The sequence below is a fragment of the Diadema setosum genome, chromosome 8 (assembly GCF_964275005.1).
Source record: "Diadema setosum chromosome 8, eeDiaSeto1, whole genome shotgun sequence".
NCBI lineage: Eukaryota > Metazoa > Echinodermata > Echinoidea > Diadematoida > Diadematidae > Diadema > Diadema setosum.
The window spans coordinates 35,630,584-35,648,706 of NC_092692.1; the positions used below are offsets into that span (position 1 = coordinate 35,630,584).

An 18,123-nucleotide genomic window follows, 5' to 3' on the forward strand; every position below is an offset into this window, starting at 1 on the left:
ATCAATATTTTCTTGACCTCAATGAGAAGCTATGTAGGTCAAGGAAGGTCAATATAGAAACAGGTCACCAGCAAGGACAAGAGTGATTGTGATTTGTGTGTATGTGTGTGTGTGTGTGTGTGTGTGTGTGTATGTGTGTGTGTGTGTGTGTATGTGTGTATGTGTGTGTGTGTATGATCTTGTCCAACACAAAGCCTCAGAATGTGATGGCGCTATTGGTCCCATATGATTTGCACACCAAACTCCCGTTTTATAGAAGCACTGATCAGAGCCGTTGAAGGTGACACCAAATCTCGCTGGGAGACGGATGGTGCACATTGATGAAGGCCACCAGAATATATAATCATACACGGCAGGGCTATGACATTTCAGCTGATGCAGTTTCAAGATAATACAAGAGCAACACACGACTATGTGCTATGTGACACAGGCCTAAAGTACAAGTTACTGATTCAATTTACAGAATAACACTGACTTTTATTCATTGTGTGCTTTCTATACTTTTGTGTTTTCACATGGCAATGTCATATGTTGCCTAGATTGGCATTTATTTGAAATTCAGCACTTTAGTACAAGATGAAAATTGAATTGAGGTCAATAAAATTGTCCATGTGGTGTAGGATTCCAATAGTCAACCACAACTCATTTCAAGGCAGCATAGTTCTCCATCCCTAGAGTTCCAGTTTTGAGATGGACAAATATACCAATCAGGAAAATGAGACATCTGGGAAATAACAACAAATGGTTGATCATTTAGCCTTTAGTATAAATCAGGAAATAATTGTCAAAATACTACAAATGTGAAAAATGACAAAATGTTTTAGGGTAATCTATTCACCTGTAACAGAAATCCATTGCCCAAATAGAAATCAAAAGGAGAAAAAAATTGTAATGAAAGAAACATGGAAATGATTAGTTTTGTGAAGTTGTACCATCGTTCCGAATCAGCTACGGCATCTCTACATGACTGCTCTCACACATTCTGTAATAAATAGTAATGAAACGGGTAAGTGCTACTGTAGAGACAACATCGACACCTCTGTCAAAAGAACAGATCAAACACTGACTAAAAGTCGTCCCTACACTTGTCCTACACTAGATGAGATTCTTCTGGGTTTTCTTCTGAACCTGCCGGTTCCTCCGCGCCTTTCAACCTGTCGTTCTCGTACTCCACAAAGTCATCAAAGAGGCTCGGCCAGGCTTCGTTGTCATCGTAGTTGCTAAGATTGTCCCCAATTACTTCCACAAAGTGCAGAAACATCTGCCACGTGTCCCGTGATATGCCCTTCACTTGATTCTCTGTCAAAAAATTGCACCAGCGGTGTAGAATCGGCGGCTGCCGGTAGTGGAAGACGAGCTCCCAAAGCGGTATTGCAATTTCACACGGTAAAGTCCGCTGTCCGCCTTCCATGTCCAGTCCAAAGCCGAATGTGTAGCGATAGAGATCTTTGAACATGGCATCGTTATTTTGAACTTCGGAACGCAATTCGGGAAACTTTGATTTGATTCCGCTGATAGAGTCAGCACGAAGAGTGCGACATCCCTGAACAAATTCGCTGCGTGTGAAGCGGCACATGGTTGCCGCCTGGAATTTCCAAGCGATCACTAGTACTATGAAATCATCCGGGCTCACCTGTAGATCCTGGCAGAAGCGCTCTGTGCCCTCCGCTAGGATAGCGTCCTCTGCACTGTCGCGATATTTCTCAAAGAGTTTGTTGGCTTTCTTCTCAGAGAAGTCCGACTTCATGGCGGCCGTCGTCTCTACTCCGTTATGATGGGGAAACTGTCTGGAGTTCTCGGCACTGGGTCTGCTCTGCGACCCGTTGTTCACGTCACCCGCGGGCTGGTGGCGGTGGGTGATGCTTCCTCGCAAGCTGGAGGTGTCGATGCGCTGCGCGTAGTGGGGATGCTGGCCCAGCGGTCCAGGGCTTATCTCTTGCTGCACCGTTTTGGGTGGAAGTTGCGATGTGCTCTTCTTGCCATTATGCGGTTCGTCACTGGTTGAACTTGTGCGGCACGCAGAGAAGCACTTTCCCATTAGTGTTGATTTTGTGGGTGGCGCCGGGCAGGAGAGCCTGGATACCGGAGGTGAAGCAGCGGGGGGTAGTATGGGTGGACCTGAGAGGTCACGGCAAAGAGCTTCTCCTTATGGCACCAGCATTGAGAAGGGAACGTGGAGCACTCTCTCAAGATGGACCCTGCACAAACATAAGAGAGAGAAAGAACGTAGAAATGCTCATTTCTCAACACCTTCAAGCACTGAAAACATCAAAATTAAGTTCATGCCTGTATAGTACATGGCGCTTTGAATCAACATCATGATATTCTAAATAAGGGTGTGATTTAACAGACTTAATGCAATATAGTGCAACCTGAAAACAATGGCAGGATGACCTCAAACTTGGTGGCAATTCTGTCATGCTAATTAGTCATTTCCAAACTCATGTACACAATTAGCATGCTGGCCACACACACACATGCACATGCACACGCACACACACACCTTCCCCCCCCCCCCCCCCCCCCCCCCCCCCCCCGCACGCACACATACAGTGACACATACGCGTGAAAGCAACCGAGAGAACCCATCCAATCCACATTGGCAGGCTCATCACCATTCGCACGAAATTTCAATTCACGAAACTGGCCGCTGCCACCACGACACAACGCAACATGACAGCCCCTCCTTATCCTGGTAGCACATGCATGACACGCTTCTGTTCTACGAGAGCATCCATCGCCCCATTGACATTCATTTTGGCTTGCGTATGACTCGTGCGTGCGGCTCCAGCATTTCTGCAAATAGCCGACCTTGCGTCACTGTCATTCATTATCCCTGAATGTGCACCTCGGGAGCGGGAAACGTCCCCGCGATAGCCTGTGCTGAACTAAATATTTTCCAACAGTATTCTCACAGAGTGTGGGAGAGTGATGATAATAATACTCCTCTGTATTGGGATAAAGCAGTGAGGTGATATGAATACACACAAACACACAAACATGATACACACAAAGTGTTTCTACAGGAAAAGTTTACAATAACAACCCTTGATCCATAACATGTTCAAATCACCTATCAACTAGTGACTATGTATGTTCATCAAACATTCTGCGCGGTTTCAGCACAGCACACACTAATATTCGCATCGTGGCTAGAATCTCTTCCGTTCTCAACAAGCAAATTGACTCATCCAATATATAAGCACAAGCATACATTTTGTCATGATGCCAGCGTGCAGTGCTAATAATGTAAACCACACAGGCATGCGGTAAGGTCAGGTGCGATTGTTCAAAAGATATTTATAGTTTTGCTGCAAAATAATTCTATACATCAAAGAGGTCCAGTGCCAGATATAGGGTAATGACGTTTGAGAGATCGAAAACACAGCATCTAAGGTATGCCAATAGCACATCTGGAAAACATGACTGAAGCTTTTGGCTGGATGATTACATTTTCTGGAAACAAAGTGACCTATGACCTCTCATCCTATCATTTTTAAGAATATACATTGTAATTTTCTCTTTTTTTATCTTCCTCCCTACAGGCATCATAGGACCAGTACACAATCCACAATGTTTGCTGTGGCTGGGAAGTGACATTTAAAGGACATGTCCACCTCATGTGGATTGAGTGAATGCAGCAATATCAATGGAACACATTGGTGAAAGTTTGGGGAAAATCAGACAATCCGTTCAAAAGTTATAAATTTTTAAAGTATCTGCTCAGTCACTGCTGGATGAGAAGACTACTCCAGTGTAGACATCACATGCATAGAACAATATAAAGAAAATGTACAGGGAATTTCAAAAAAAAAAATTTTTTTTTGAAAAAAAAAATGCAAATTTCCTCCTCTTGTCACTATACATACAATGTATGTTAAGAGTATTTATTCCCGCCTGCCTTCTGAAAGAGGCAAGTCAAGCATTCTTTTATCATGCGAGAAAAGTGATGAAAATATGTTGAATTTTCTTATATTTTCTTTATATTGTTCTACACAAGTGACATCACAAGCTGTAGTATTCTTCTTATCCAGCAGTGACTGAGCATAATCTTCAAAAATTCATCACTTTTGAATGGATTGTCTGATTTTCTTCAAACTTCAAAGGTGGACTTGTCCTTAAGCTAAAGATCTGTGACCTTTGACTTTGAGGTGTATGTGTGTGTGGAAATTCAAGGCACAAAGGCCTTGTAAAAGGTGCTGTCCTCATCCTTAAGTTGTAGTCAATTTCACACCAAAATCCAAGCTCTGTAAACAGCCAGTTGTTGCTTTAAGCTGGCTTTCTGCTCTTCGATCTCTGTGGTGTTAATTTCTCGGTCATTGTTTTTGGTAAGGTTTTTTATTGACTTGCTCAGTAGAGGGTCCATTGTAATTATTGTGTAGATTGCCTAACCAAGGTGTGAGCACACATACATTGTAGATCAATGCACTGCATGATCAACAAGAAACTGATGCTACATCCATGTACAATCTATATCGACTGCACTGCTGTAATCCTGTAGATGTGATGTACGTGCGTTTGATACCAGAATACCTGTGGCGCCTTGAACACGGCATGCCTGCCTGAATGTCAAGGTGAGAGATGGCAGAATTTAACAATTGAGTCTACATCGCTGGTACATCAGGCTGATCTACTACAGGCTACCATACATGAAGCAGAGATAAAACGATGCATAATTAAATGATTTAATGTGTCATGATAATGTATGCATACAATGCATTGTACCATACCGGTACTGTACATGCATCATATTGTAGATGTACAAGTGCATGTTTGAATGAACACTACAAGTACTGCCAGTTTCCATTCAATATTTCAGGTGTGATATCTATCAACGGCATGCTTAAAACATGAAACACAAGTTGTTTGTTGCGTCAACAGAGATTCCAGGTAAAATAAGTGCAATACGGAAACACTGTGCAAACCCTTGGTTAAGATACCGGTATTTTGGCTTTATTGCTATTTGCAAACAAACAATCAAAAAAGCCTTGCTGGTCCCCTGAAATTGGATGATAGTGAACCACATTTTGTGTTCAATCAAACACCAGAAAACCCCTGCAGTAGTGCAATGGATTCATTGCAGGGTTGGTGTTCAATAAAAAACCAGAAATAAATTGCAATGGACTGGTACAGTGATGCCACGTTCAAAAAATTTTTATGAGTGAGATTTTCATGACTCGGCTTCTCGGCGCTCGCACGCATGCACGCGCGAATTAGGGGGTGTCTCCCTCCTATGGTAGGGAGCTTCTTTTTTTTTCTTCAATTATTAGCTCTTAAAGATTTCATTTCATTTCATTTCATTTCATTTCATTTATTTCCATATCCAATTTAATAATACAAATTTATTTATGATGTGATGCGATCTGGTGCATACTTAAGTAACTTTTTCCTACTTTTTTTGAAAGACAAAAGGGAAATATACCTTCAATTGCAACTATCACTTTAATCCTTTTAGCTATGCTCCTTATTTTTGGCCCAAGTTGCAGACTTCACCCGATACGTGAGAAAAATGGGTGCCATACGTGAGATCGTGAGACAGACCGTAAATGCTTGAGTCTCACGCAAAATGTGTGAGACTTGGTAGCTCTGCTAGTACCGGTAGTGTTTGGTGTTCAAAAAAACACCAGAAACCCCCTGCAGTGGACTGGTAGTGTTTTGCATTCAATCAAACTCCAGACATCCCTTGCCATTTATGGGTTCATGGTGTTTAGTGTTCAATCAAACACCAGAAATCCCCTGCACTGGGCTAGCAGTCTTTGGTGTTCAACCAAACACCAGATTTTCCCTGCAATGGGCTTGTAGTATTTTGTGTTCAATCAAACACCAAAAATCCCCCCAGATTTGTAACTTTTAAGCTTTTTCGACAGGCTTTTCTGGTCAGTGTGGTTTGTCCAGCTCCAGACCATGGCAATTGTACTGTTCTTAAAGTTGGCTCAAATTCAAAAGCCAGCCATGACGAAAAATAATGATGATAATGCCAACAAATGACACTGCACAATGTACATCTGTGGATTTGATTCATCAATAAATCAATTTTAGCGTGGGGGGGGGGGGCAGTTGTTTGCGATTCATGCACACAAGCAGTGCCATTGCATGAATGCAGGCAATTATTCATAAACATTATACACATAGTATATATGTAGGCCTACTCTCCTGCCTGTTTCTTGTGGAAACATATGGCAAGCATGTGAACAAGTGCATACAAGTCAACACTCCCATCTGTACAAACATGAGACGCTCTGCCGAATGCACTGAATTGATCTAATGGAGGCAAATTGCCACTAAACAATCAGGTGCCTCCCTCTCTCATAGTCTGAAAAAATAACATAGGTAGTATGCTAGGTCTCTCCCCCCTTCAACAGACTTTTCAGTCTCCAACTGCGGCAAGAATCCTCAGGTCAATTGAGTATTATGCAATCTTCTTGTTCAAGAATTAATGGTTCCTCATTATCGCTGTTGTGAATAACAGCATAACATGGTGTTTTCAAGTCCATTTCGATACAACTGCGAAAACAGAAGATCTATAAATGCCACTTCTAAAGCGCAGTTACCAATAGGTGGGTTGACGGGGATGAGTCACAGAGCTAAATAGGTTCTTTGGGTGAGATAAAGGGAGACAAAACTTGAAATCAACTGCAGCTATCCACCCACAAGTCTGCAAACCCATTTCATCTATCACTAGCTCCTGCACAGTGAATCCATATTCATGGTACAACAGAAATATGGGCACGCTCCCCTACAGCTACTTAGCCATTTCTTTTATAAATCTATAATAAAAGAATGCAAAACACCAAGCCGTCATTCGAGCTACCCTTTACTGGATCTGAAGCAGACATGTGGGTAAGAAAAGCTCAAATTAATGCCTAAGACTGCTGAAACATGATAAATGCTGGTTGGTACACAGCTAAAAAATCAATCTCGCTCGACTGCACAGCGCACAAACACACATGTACGCAGACGTTGCCATTCACTGGAACGGAAACACTAGCAGCTGGTTTTGACCTGCCGTGCAGTACTGCACACAAAAGGAGCTTGTCGTAACGCACCAGAACCGTTTTCAGATCTGCAGACCGGAATTGAAAACTGCTGTCCAAGGAGTATGGGGAGCGACGTGACCTCATGTGCACACCGTTGCCATGGTACCCGTCTCTCTCATCAGCTGAGCAATTCTGAGGCGTGATGATAATGTCTTGTGCAAGACTGACAGCTAACCAACAAGGACGCAGTCAATTAAAATCTGCATTATCTCTGAGTTCAAAAGGAGGGGGGGGGGGGAATCATAGCTCAAGAGGCCAGCAAATGAAGTTCATCAAATAATGCTCTATGCACTGACAATGTGATGTAACCATTCAAATTCCTCTTTCCTTTCCAGGCAAAACAGACAGGTAACGGGTTTCTTACCATTTTTGTGCAAATGGCAATGCACATACTACTTGCTACCTGGACCTACATTGCCTATCAATGTAACAAACCTTTTTTTTTTTCTTATCACGTTATTTCTAGACAGTAAAAGAGGAAGCAAAGCGCATGTTTTCTGAAAGGTATCAGACATCAGTCATTGTGAGAATGGAAAAGGAAGAGGGGGATAGGGCCTATCATAGAAAGGAGTCTACATTAAATGTGACATAATGGTAGAAACTGCAGAGATTTCATGAGCAATCACTAGATGTCAACAAATCACATATATGACAAGTAAATTTATTTGTGTTAAACTGAGAGAAAGGCAATCAGAAGTATAGATACACTGTGCACTGTGTCCACGAAGACTACAAACACACTGGCGTGCTGTATAAGTGCAGGCGCACGAAGGAAGTGTAGGATGAACGAGTTCACGTTCAAACAAAGAAATATAAAACCAGTGATTTGTTATCCCCATGATACCTGCCAATCCATCAACTCCAATTACTGGTCAGACGTAAGATTCAGAGCTGAACCGGCAACTGTTATTTTGTTCTCAATGACAGGCAACATGCTTGGCATTACACCCATTCCATGTAGGAAAAGAAATTCAGTGACATCTTGATAGATTATGTGACAGGTTAAACTGTCATCACAGAGGCATCAACTCTCCATGGCAGATGAAAAAAAAAAAGTAGGACAAAACTGTGGATCTACATCAAGATTCTGAAGCAAAAGCCAAGAGGTTGGACACACTGTGTCTTTGCGTGTAACTTCAGACGACATGTCCTTCTCGATCCCTTTGGTCACTGCGGAAATCGCATCCCTCTCGCCAACATTTCCCATCCGATCAGATGGAGAGTCACTCGCTATCCTCATCCGAGTAACAGGATACCTGTCTCCAGGCTCCAGCACCGGCCTTCATCTGCCTTCTCCTGACAAACATAGGTGGCTGCATCCAAGGTTTAAAGGTGCCTGTCTTCAGCATAATGAAATTAGGATGTGTAGGAATCCAGCAGTCGATACGGCTAGGAATGGCCATGTCAGCCTTGAGGCACGTGAAGTGCTAAGTTCCAAAGTTTCGGAGGCGACTATTCATATCAATCCTTGGTATCCTCTGAGTTCTACGTTCGAGCGCCAAATACATGTTAATGATGCTGGCTCATTAGTGGCCGGGGGAAAGGTGAATCAGAGGTACACTGTGTGGAGTAAAACGATATAAACTGCACAGAAAGGGGCCCCCATGTGATGCTATCAGTGATGTTCATACCACTATGTTGACCAGCACACTGTTGGCCTTCAGTGATCATAACAAGGCTAAATAAAAAAAAGAATGTTGCATTGGCGCAACCCGCCCAACTCTAAAAATTCCCCCGACCCTATGTTTTTGGGGTTTTGGGGGTTTTTTTTTTTGTTTTTTTGTTTTGTTTTTTTTTTGGGGGGGGGAGGGGGGGGTTTAAAAGAGAAGAGAACTTGATAAGACCTTTGACTTAGGCGATTATTCGACTTATGCAAGTTCGATTTGAAGGCAAGGTTCACTGTACTAGTTTTTTTTTTGGGGGGGGGGTGGGGTTGGGGGGCAGTCGCCGACAAAAAGGGGGGTACTCAAGCCGGGGGAGATTTTGGGAGGGATTTATTTAAAAATAAAAAAGATTTAAAAAATCCCTACCTACCTACCATATTTTTCAGAGACCCGTTACTCCAATGCAACATTTTTTTTTTTTTTTTTTTTGCCTAAGCAGGTCACTTGGTAATGCGATGATATCATCATAATATCATTACTACTACTACTGCTGCTACATACAACTACTACTACTATGACTAATAATAATAATTATAACAATAATAATAAGTGATAACAAATGGTTTTGATTCATCCATGGAAGTTTAATCAGTGTTACTCACACTCAACTTCCCATGATGCATCAGAGAGAGTGCTATGATTTCCCAAGCATAGACTGGTACACGTACATGAACTTCTATGGCTGAATCAGGAGGGGATATTGCAGGTACAGTCAATACATACAACAGCTTCCCCACGGATGCACACACCGAACAGCAAGTGAACTCTGGATCCACAGTCTTGCCCATCAAAGCATGGGTGTATGCAAGGGGGGGGTCGGGAGGGTCGTACAACCCCCCCCCCCCCCCAAATTTTCAAAAGGTCCACTTTTTGTAAAAGACATTTTTGTTTCTCGAGGGATTTTTACCCTATAGATCTATACAACAGGAAAAAAAGTCACTTTTGTATGCACCAAATGGCCCCATTTTAAGATATAAAATTAAAAAACTCCCTACCGTCAAGGTGGGAGGGGGGGACACCCCTTCCCACACCCTTCCCCCGCTCGGTCGCTCCGCTCCCTCGCAAAGGTAAAGGTCCAAAAATTGTGATTACGACCCCCCCAGAAAAAATCCTGGATACACCCCTGCAAAGTTCAGATAAAATTCACTCTCATGTTCACACAATATTGAATGGAAGTCGGACGCACAACCAAAAGGAGTCTGAAGCCCTGTTTTAACAGGTCTGACCAGGACAATGTCGCGACAACGTCCAGAGAACAAGATTCCTTGCCCCTCACGCAATAAAACCGCACGAGAGAGTGAGGGGTACCGTTTTAACAGACAAACACTGAAAACCTTACTTTTGGGTAGGTTTCCACAAAGGGGGGTGTGTCCACTGATGCGACTACCCCACCCACCAGCCAGCACTGCTTATTGTTAGATTGTGCACATCTAGGTAGGCATCATGTTAGGAAACGAAACATGGTTACATTTAGTTAAATCTCAACTACCTAGAAATCAGTCTTGTTACAATCCATGCATGTGATCAGCCCGTGGCGTGTCAATCGTTCTCTGTCTGCAATGTTGCACATATGCGTATTGAGTACAGTTCGACCTCGATTACGCGGCCTCCTTTTATCTGGAAATCTCTATTATCCAGACGCGTTCACTTTTTTTTTCATCCAAAAATTGAGAAAAAACAGTGACTTTAATAGATCTATTTCACTAATTTCATAAGATGTGCATGATAGGTTTCTCAATATCTAATGAGGTAAAACACCTAAGATGATTTTCACAAAAAGATATACTTTATTTTTGTGAAGAAGGGACTACAATTTTGCGCAGGTTAGCATAGATTACACCATCGTTTCAGGGTAGGCTACCTGCCTACAATTGTAGCTGCCAGTGCAATGGGACGGCAGCTTGGACGGCAGCTATATACATTAACATTGTGTCTCCCATATCCGTCCAATTCCCTTATCCGGATGAGCGCCAGTCCCGACATGGCCAGATAATCGAGGTTTAACTATATATCAAAGGAAAGTTACCAAAGTTGCATTCTAATACAAGAGTTGTTGGGATAATGTCACAGTTATGTCAGGGTGATGTTACGGTAATTACTCAAGCTGCTTCGGGGTAGAATTTGGCAAAAGTTAGTGCGACAGCATCAGAGCACCATTTTGCAGGAACCATTTTAATTTATAACAGGTAGGGTAAAAAAATTATTACCCAGACATTACCTGGACATTGTCGTGGTAACTCTGGTTTGAAAGGCTCTGCTTTACGGGGCTTTAAAATGGTTGATCCCTGATTAAAATACATTGTATATATTTGCTGGCATTACAGTAAATAGCACAGCAGGGTGAATAACCTAGTGCACCACCAGGACAAGCTATGTTTGTCTCTACAAATCCTCATGATTATTAAACCGAGATGTCATATGAAGGGCAAACCACTATACAGTATGCCTGCTAAAAGAAGAGTACCCCAGTAATATGTGGCTACATTTAACTAATGCTATATGTGCATTACTTCTGGAACATTACAAGTGCAGTACCTCTGGGAGTCATGTGTTGGATATTGCTCTGGGTGAATCTTACGGGATTGGGTTGTTACCCTACTTTGTGGGGCAAAATTAGTCTCTGTAGGAGACAGAGGCTCCATATGCATTTCTTTTTCATTCTCTCTTCAAAGAGCTCAGCTACATGTTCAGTTACAAAATCTCTATACACCAGCACAGAATATATGGCCTATGCCTACTTTTCAATATTATTTTTGAGACATTGGTTGTGTCCTTTCAAAAGTTATTCACTTTATGTATGTATGTTTCTACTTTGGGTCTGATTCTTTCTTGAGCTTTTATTTGAATTCATATTGTTCTACACACTGTACTTCTATTCTGCCCAATATGATAGATTACAAAATATCATGAAATAGTTAATACTCACTTGAAAAAGTGAAATTTGGGGAGCCTTTTTTTATATATACAGAAAATTACATGCATAATTTCCTGAAAGCGATTTCCTTTCAAAGTAAAAAGGATACAAGTGGGTACCTTTAAAAGACATAAACTGCACCCACAGATTCTATACATCCTATATTGCAGTAGCACTCTCAGAGTCTATATGCCTTGCTCATAAGCATGAATTATGGCACTCTGTCCCTATTTTGACAAGCCAATTACACAAATAACTTGCAGAGGAACCAAAGGGGGGGGGGGGGGGGGCTGAAACAAAAATATCTTGCTTGTACATGTAGGTCATGGAAAGGAATAGACTATTCAAAGAGGAAAGAACCCCCCCCCCCCCCACACACACACACACACATACATACATGTAGGCCCTGATTTCTATATCATACATAGGGCCTATAAACTATAATACTCTGTCTAAATATTCTGTCGCTCTTTTATGGCTGGAAGAAAAAGCTCCAAAATGTTTATTTATGCATAACATGCTCAAAGTTTATGTATATGATCACATCTATACAGACTTGAAAGGAAACTCTCAAATGACTTCTCAATTGCACACACAGAATGGTCAATTTTGGCAAAGGTTTGTTGACTGAGAGGAAAAACCAAACAAAACAACAAAATTCTTCTGCTCAATTTGTGTGTGTGTATGCAACTATGGAACATTTAGTCACAAATTCGGTTCTGCTTGTAACATATACATTGTACGTATAATTCTCTTGAAACTTATCAGATCTAAGGAACCACATCTCCCTAGCTTCACTATTCACTGTTAGTAGTTCGTAGGGATGAATTACAACTTCTCTTTGGTTTGAGCATTCTACTGTAAATGTTGATACGTCCGTGCAATTAATTTCTAGCGCTGAGGAGCACGAAAACATAATCTTGGGTTCTTGAATTTGCACTGCGCAATTGCCAACACATTCAATCTGTGCTGAATAAAAAAAAAAAAAAAATTGTAAGGATATTTTTGCAGGTTTTAGAATTTGTGCTAGCCTCTAATAAAAGAAGCGCAAAATACGCAGAGATTAATGTACCGCGAAATTTCCGCATTTAATACAGTATCATTGTTTATTTCACTTGCAGAATTATTAAAGGCCTCAACAACACTAAATGTCAAACTACCATAGTATTAAAGCCTTAAATTGACAACACGCATTACAAGATTTAAGTTCATGTTTGTCTAATTGTGACAAATATTTGTTGATTTTTTTTTTCTGATTTTGTGCATATTTAATGATTCTAAGTAGCTCCATCTAATCTTTTTGTAATATACGACACTAGTAATATTCAGAGTTGCAAGTTCAATGAAGACCAGGGGAAGCTTTCAGCAGAAAAATGACCCCATGACTTGGTAGGATCAAGCACATCCCTCCTACTTAGAAGCTTTAAGATCTTCATTTCTGGGTGACGTACAGAGGCAGGATGATTACGTAAATGTAATACTTTAAAGGTAGGGAATCCCATTTGCATGCCTTATTGAAGAGTTGTATAAATACAGTGGCATGTTGAAGAGAGTATCATAATAGAAACTCCCATAAAGTATTGAAAGTGGAAGGTAATATTTAGTACATTTTTATTGACCGTTAGATTTTGAATTGAATTTTTTTTCGGGGCTCACCGTAAATTCCAGTACATTACTAGGCTACCTTTGCAGACCCGTGCACTGCATGTGTGTCCATCATGTATATTTTGTGAAGAAAGTTCATCAAAACTTACAAACATTTCTATATACATTCTTGCCACACACTCTATATGTTATTACATCAGCTCTTATACTTTTAGATTTGTTCATAGATAAAAAACAATACAGAAGACTGCAACAAAAAGGCTTACAGTTCCTGTAAGTGTGGCTGACACACAGAACTACTGAGTAGTTGAGTTTTGTGCATTATTCCAATTGTAGATAACTGTTGACTACCAAATTTCTCAGCAGTGGCTTAAACAAGTCCCCTGAGGTTCATATTTAATGTTTTGCTGCATTTTGGGAGGTCTGTAAAAGGTATCCCCTACCTTTAAATCCTTTCACACTGACAGTGAAATTTTAAAAAGAAAAATGTGACAGGAGGAAAATGGCAACCATGTGGGGGTGGTTGCAAAGCATCTGTGCCAAAAGCCACCAGAGAAATCACACACTAGAGTGCAATTTTTTCAATTTCGTTTGAAGTCTCCTGTCACAGTTCACATTGTGAACTGTAGTCTTGGAAAACTCTAATAACATTTCAATTGTATGTGTGTCTTCCACTCTTTAGATTACTCCCTCCCCATGGTCACATTTTTGTGTGTAGCCAACCTGCCTGGCTTTATGTTCATGTCACAGCATTAAATCAACGTGGCAGACTGCCCAGCCAACTGCACGTATGCACATTGCGCCTGCAAAACTCATGACTTTTCCCCATGCATAGTGAATGGAAAGATCTATTGTTGCTGTTCATGTCGCTATGTTTACCTCGATGAGACATACAAGCACCATTTAATTTTTCAGTCTTTTATTGGGATGCACGTGTCCATTCATGTTGCAGCTCTTACGAGCGAAACCCAGCGGCAAATCACTGACACTGCTATCTGTACATACAGTGTAGTTGCGAATGGTGAGGTCAGACCACGGTCACCTGGAACATGGCTGAGATGGAACAACGGCGCATGATCAGAAGGTATTGAAGACCCTGAATCTGCAGAAATTGTTCATTAGCAGTAAAAACATGAGCAGTTGATTACTCACTGATAATTCTCATAATGATCACTGATACCACAGGCTGATTGGTCCTGAGCTAGTCAAAATTATGGATTCTCAGATGGACCAAGTAGTACTTTTTTCCCACCTAAGGGGTTAATGGACAGGGGGCAAAGCAAAAATAACAACAACAAATATTAGAATCCAAGCAGAAAATTCAAGCCAGTACAGAAATACCTTGCAAAGAAAGAAAAATGTTCACCCTCATATTTTTTACTCAATAGTTTTTCACAAATCATACAGAAATAAAGCAGGAAAATTTTACTGCCTAATGCACAGAAATTGCTAATGGAGCTGCTGGATAATATATGGATATTGGCTGATGTCATTATTCATGAAAGAAAAGATCAAAGATTATGACAACAGACGTATCTGCTATTAACGGATGGCGAACTGTTATTACTCCCCATGTGAGCCGAATTCCTTGGCTGATCCTTGCACCGGAAATTTTCAATGAGGGATATAAAATGACTTTATGATGGCAAAGTTATGACTACAGTTTAAATGAACATCAGAATGAACCTGTAGAGAAAATATGCAGGCTATTTTAAATGGTTATCTGGGCTGTATCACATTGGCACATTAAACTGGTTTCATTCGTCTCTTCTGGCACACAGATACATACATAAAACTGGTCTGTCTTGCATTTTATTGCAAACATCAAACTCTTTTCCTGTCTGGGACTGTGTCGAAACTTTAAAGGGATGGTATAGTTCTGTTTGAGATGGGGATACAGGTGTCAACGTTTTGCGAAATAATTCTGAACCACTTAAATATGAAATATCAAAGAGCATACAATTCTATGAGGAATTAAAGTTTACTTGATGAAAATCGATTAGAAATGACAGAGGTAGATCCAAAAGCAAGGCAAAACAAAATGGTCCTAATAAAAGGTGGGTTCAACCTTTTACTAGGACCTCTTTGTTTTTGGACATCTCAGCAAATTTCAAAACTAATTTTCATCAACCTTTAATTCCTCTTAGAGTTGTACGCTCTTTAATAGTTCATATAAATGGTTTTTGAATATTTTGCAAAAAAAAATCAAAGCCCAATTCCCCATCTCAATCACAACTATACCATCCATTTTATGCAGTCAATAGGTCAATTCTAATCAAGGTTATGTCTACAGTTTGAAATAATGTATCTCTCTTGATAGGCAACATGTGAAGTTGGTGATATCTTCAATAAGCAACATATCACAGAATACACATTTACTCTGGTTGGGTCTTTTTTTTTAAGGTGTTCATAAAATTTGCAACAGGTATGCAGTAGTTCAAAAGGTCAATACTATCAAGTTATATCATGCCATTAAAAAGATGTTTACAACATTTACTTCTGTAAAATTCAGTGTAATTCTCTCATGAAAGCAACAATAATAGACTAAAGTTTTGATAACATGCTCAGAGAGTCCTAGTCAGCAAATTTCTAGCATTCTGAAATATAGAATATTCTGTGTGAATTATGTGGTATTAGTGAATCTGCATCCTCATAAATGATAAATGTGTGACCGATAAAGTAACTAAATGAAACTACAAAATCTTTAAAATATGTGTTGAAAAAAGTGCACACCGTTCAATTCTTTATGTGGCATTTAAGAGAGATGTACATATAATTGTGTTCACTGCACATTATCATTTTCAGAAACTTATTTCTCAGTGTACAATACACGACATGATATCACCTAGCCCTAAAGAAAGTGCTACAGTAGGTGTATGAGAAACATACACTTGTAGATGTATTGACTGGTGCATTAATAGTCTACACATCCCAAATAAGCTGTCTTAGTACTGTAGGACTTGAACTTTATTTATAGAATTGTAAAGAGCTACACAATGTGTGCACCAGCCACAATAGATACAATAGGAGCCAGCTGTTCTACAGGCAATGAAAATGAAAGGCTTTTAGCTGGGATCTAATGAAGCTTCCTGGTTTGAGCACGTCCTTGATAACGCCTCCTTTCCAGGAAAAACCCCATTGGCCTGTCTGAGTGGAAGGGGGCACGTAAGGTCGTATTGTGACTGAGAATGCTGTCGAGGCTCCCAGACATTTCCCCTTTTTGTGCACTCTCTCACATAAAAGCCGATAAGGCAAGGGTGTGCTTCATTCACAGCACCACTTATTTGAACCTCTCGTCTTGGCTGGGGACAAGTTTACATCACAATGCCTTCCTGTGTTTGGGTGAACACGGGGCATGGCTTTCGCTATGGGAAACACACACATTATTGTACATGTACATCGCAATGTATACAGCCTCTGCTGCTGCCATGTGCCTCATTACTAGGCATCTCTTTATGGCTACCTGTAATTTCAAGTTGTTCAAATCATGCGGTTACAAAATGTAGTACTCCATATCACTTTAATATCAAGCGGCAGCATTTCTGGGATTAGAAACCTATCTTCTAATAATAAGATGGGATACTCTTTCACTGTTGCTATGCGTCCAACTCAAAGTACATGGCACATTAATTGGCCAAGAGTTAAAACTGATTGAAAAAAAAAAAAAAAAAAAAATCACATTAGGGCACTTGTGAGAATTGAACTTTGACCTCTTGGGAAGTGCAGGCTGAGAATGAAATGCGTCCATACTGAGTCCAGATGTTTTCATACTGTGGCCTCATTGCTATGACTTGGTATTGGACTGACGCAGCCTGTAGGGCCTATACTGTAACTTTGGATTTTCGGCTCGGGTGCAATATTTCTTTTTCTTCTTTTTTTCACCTCTACCATATTTTTGTCTGACTGTATCCTGTTAGCCAATATCAAAGGCAACTTGAGTATGGTGTGGGAATTGCCTACTGTATCAAACCTGTCCCAGATCAAGAATGGACCTGTTCACATCAGGAGGTGAGCCACATTGGAACCCAGCCCCATACTAAAAAAGACTCCATCATCAATAACACTACAAAGTGGGCAGCATGATGTTACATGTACCTGTTGATTCATCACAAGGCCAGCATGAACAGCTATATATGGGACTAGGAAGATTGCCTTGTATGAAATGCTCAAGTACCAACGGTATGGCTGACTATACTACAAACAACTGCACTTCATGAAGCAGCATTCTGATCCACCAAACCTCATTATGTCCACCGTCCCTGTCTTGCGGGACTTGCTGGGCATGACAAATCCGTACACACCCAGAGGGACAAGCTACCCATGGCATGTCGTAGTCTGTACGTTTAGCACCAAACTGTAATACAGCCATTTTTACATGCGGTGTACCAGTAAATTGAATGGCATGATTGTCCTGTTTACAGCAACATTTGGCTCCAGTGCGAGGAAGCCATACCATGAGTATGATGGAGGCCTTCACAGAGACTCCAACCCAAAGCACCTTCTGATCTTGAGATTCTCCCGCCTGAAATCCCTAGCAAACGGGAGACTCCAAGTTGATGTGTGCGAAGTTCCTAGGGTTCTACCATGGAGCTACTAACAAAGTAGCTCCATGGTTCTACATGCTCCCTGGTGCTATCTAAGGCTTATTTTTTCAACATACAATAGCAATAAGTAAGAAATCCTTTCCAACGGGAGACACAGAGCCAGGGCGGGAGAAATTAAATCTCAAGCGGGAGAACGGGAGATTTTGCAAAAATGGATTTTCGGCGGGAGATATCCCGTCGAAAACGGGAGAGTTGGAGTCTCTGCCTTCAATTACTGTTACTTCTCAGCACATCTTGCTTGAACTACAACTACAATGTGAATCTCACGTTCAAGAAACCCAACTCTAATATTACCACAC

General features: G+C 40.9%; 1 protein-coding gene across 2 annotated transcripts in view; it reads right to left on the reverse strand.

The window, feature by feature from the left end:
* Window positions 1–201: 201 nt before the first annotated feature.
* The window catches only part of LOC140232415 (DCN1-like protein 3), a 50,546-nt gene continuing 32,624 nt past the window's right edge, over window positions 202–18,123 (reverse strand). For both annotated transcript variants that reach the window (XM_072312546.1, XM_072312547.1), the window contains exon 3: window positions 202–2,198. In XM_072312546.1, the coding sequence (XP_072168647.1) occupies window positions 1,091–2,038 (948 nt within the window). In that variant the 5' untranslated portion in view covers window positions 2,039–2,198 and the 3' untranslated portion in view covers window positions 202–1,090. The remainder of the gene's footprint in view (window positions 2,199–18,123) is intronic.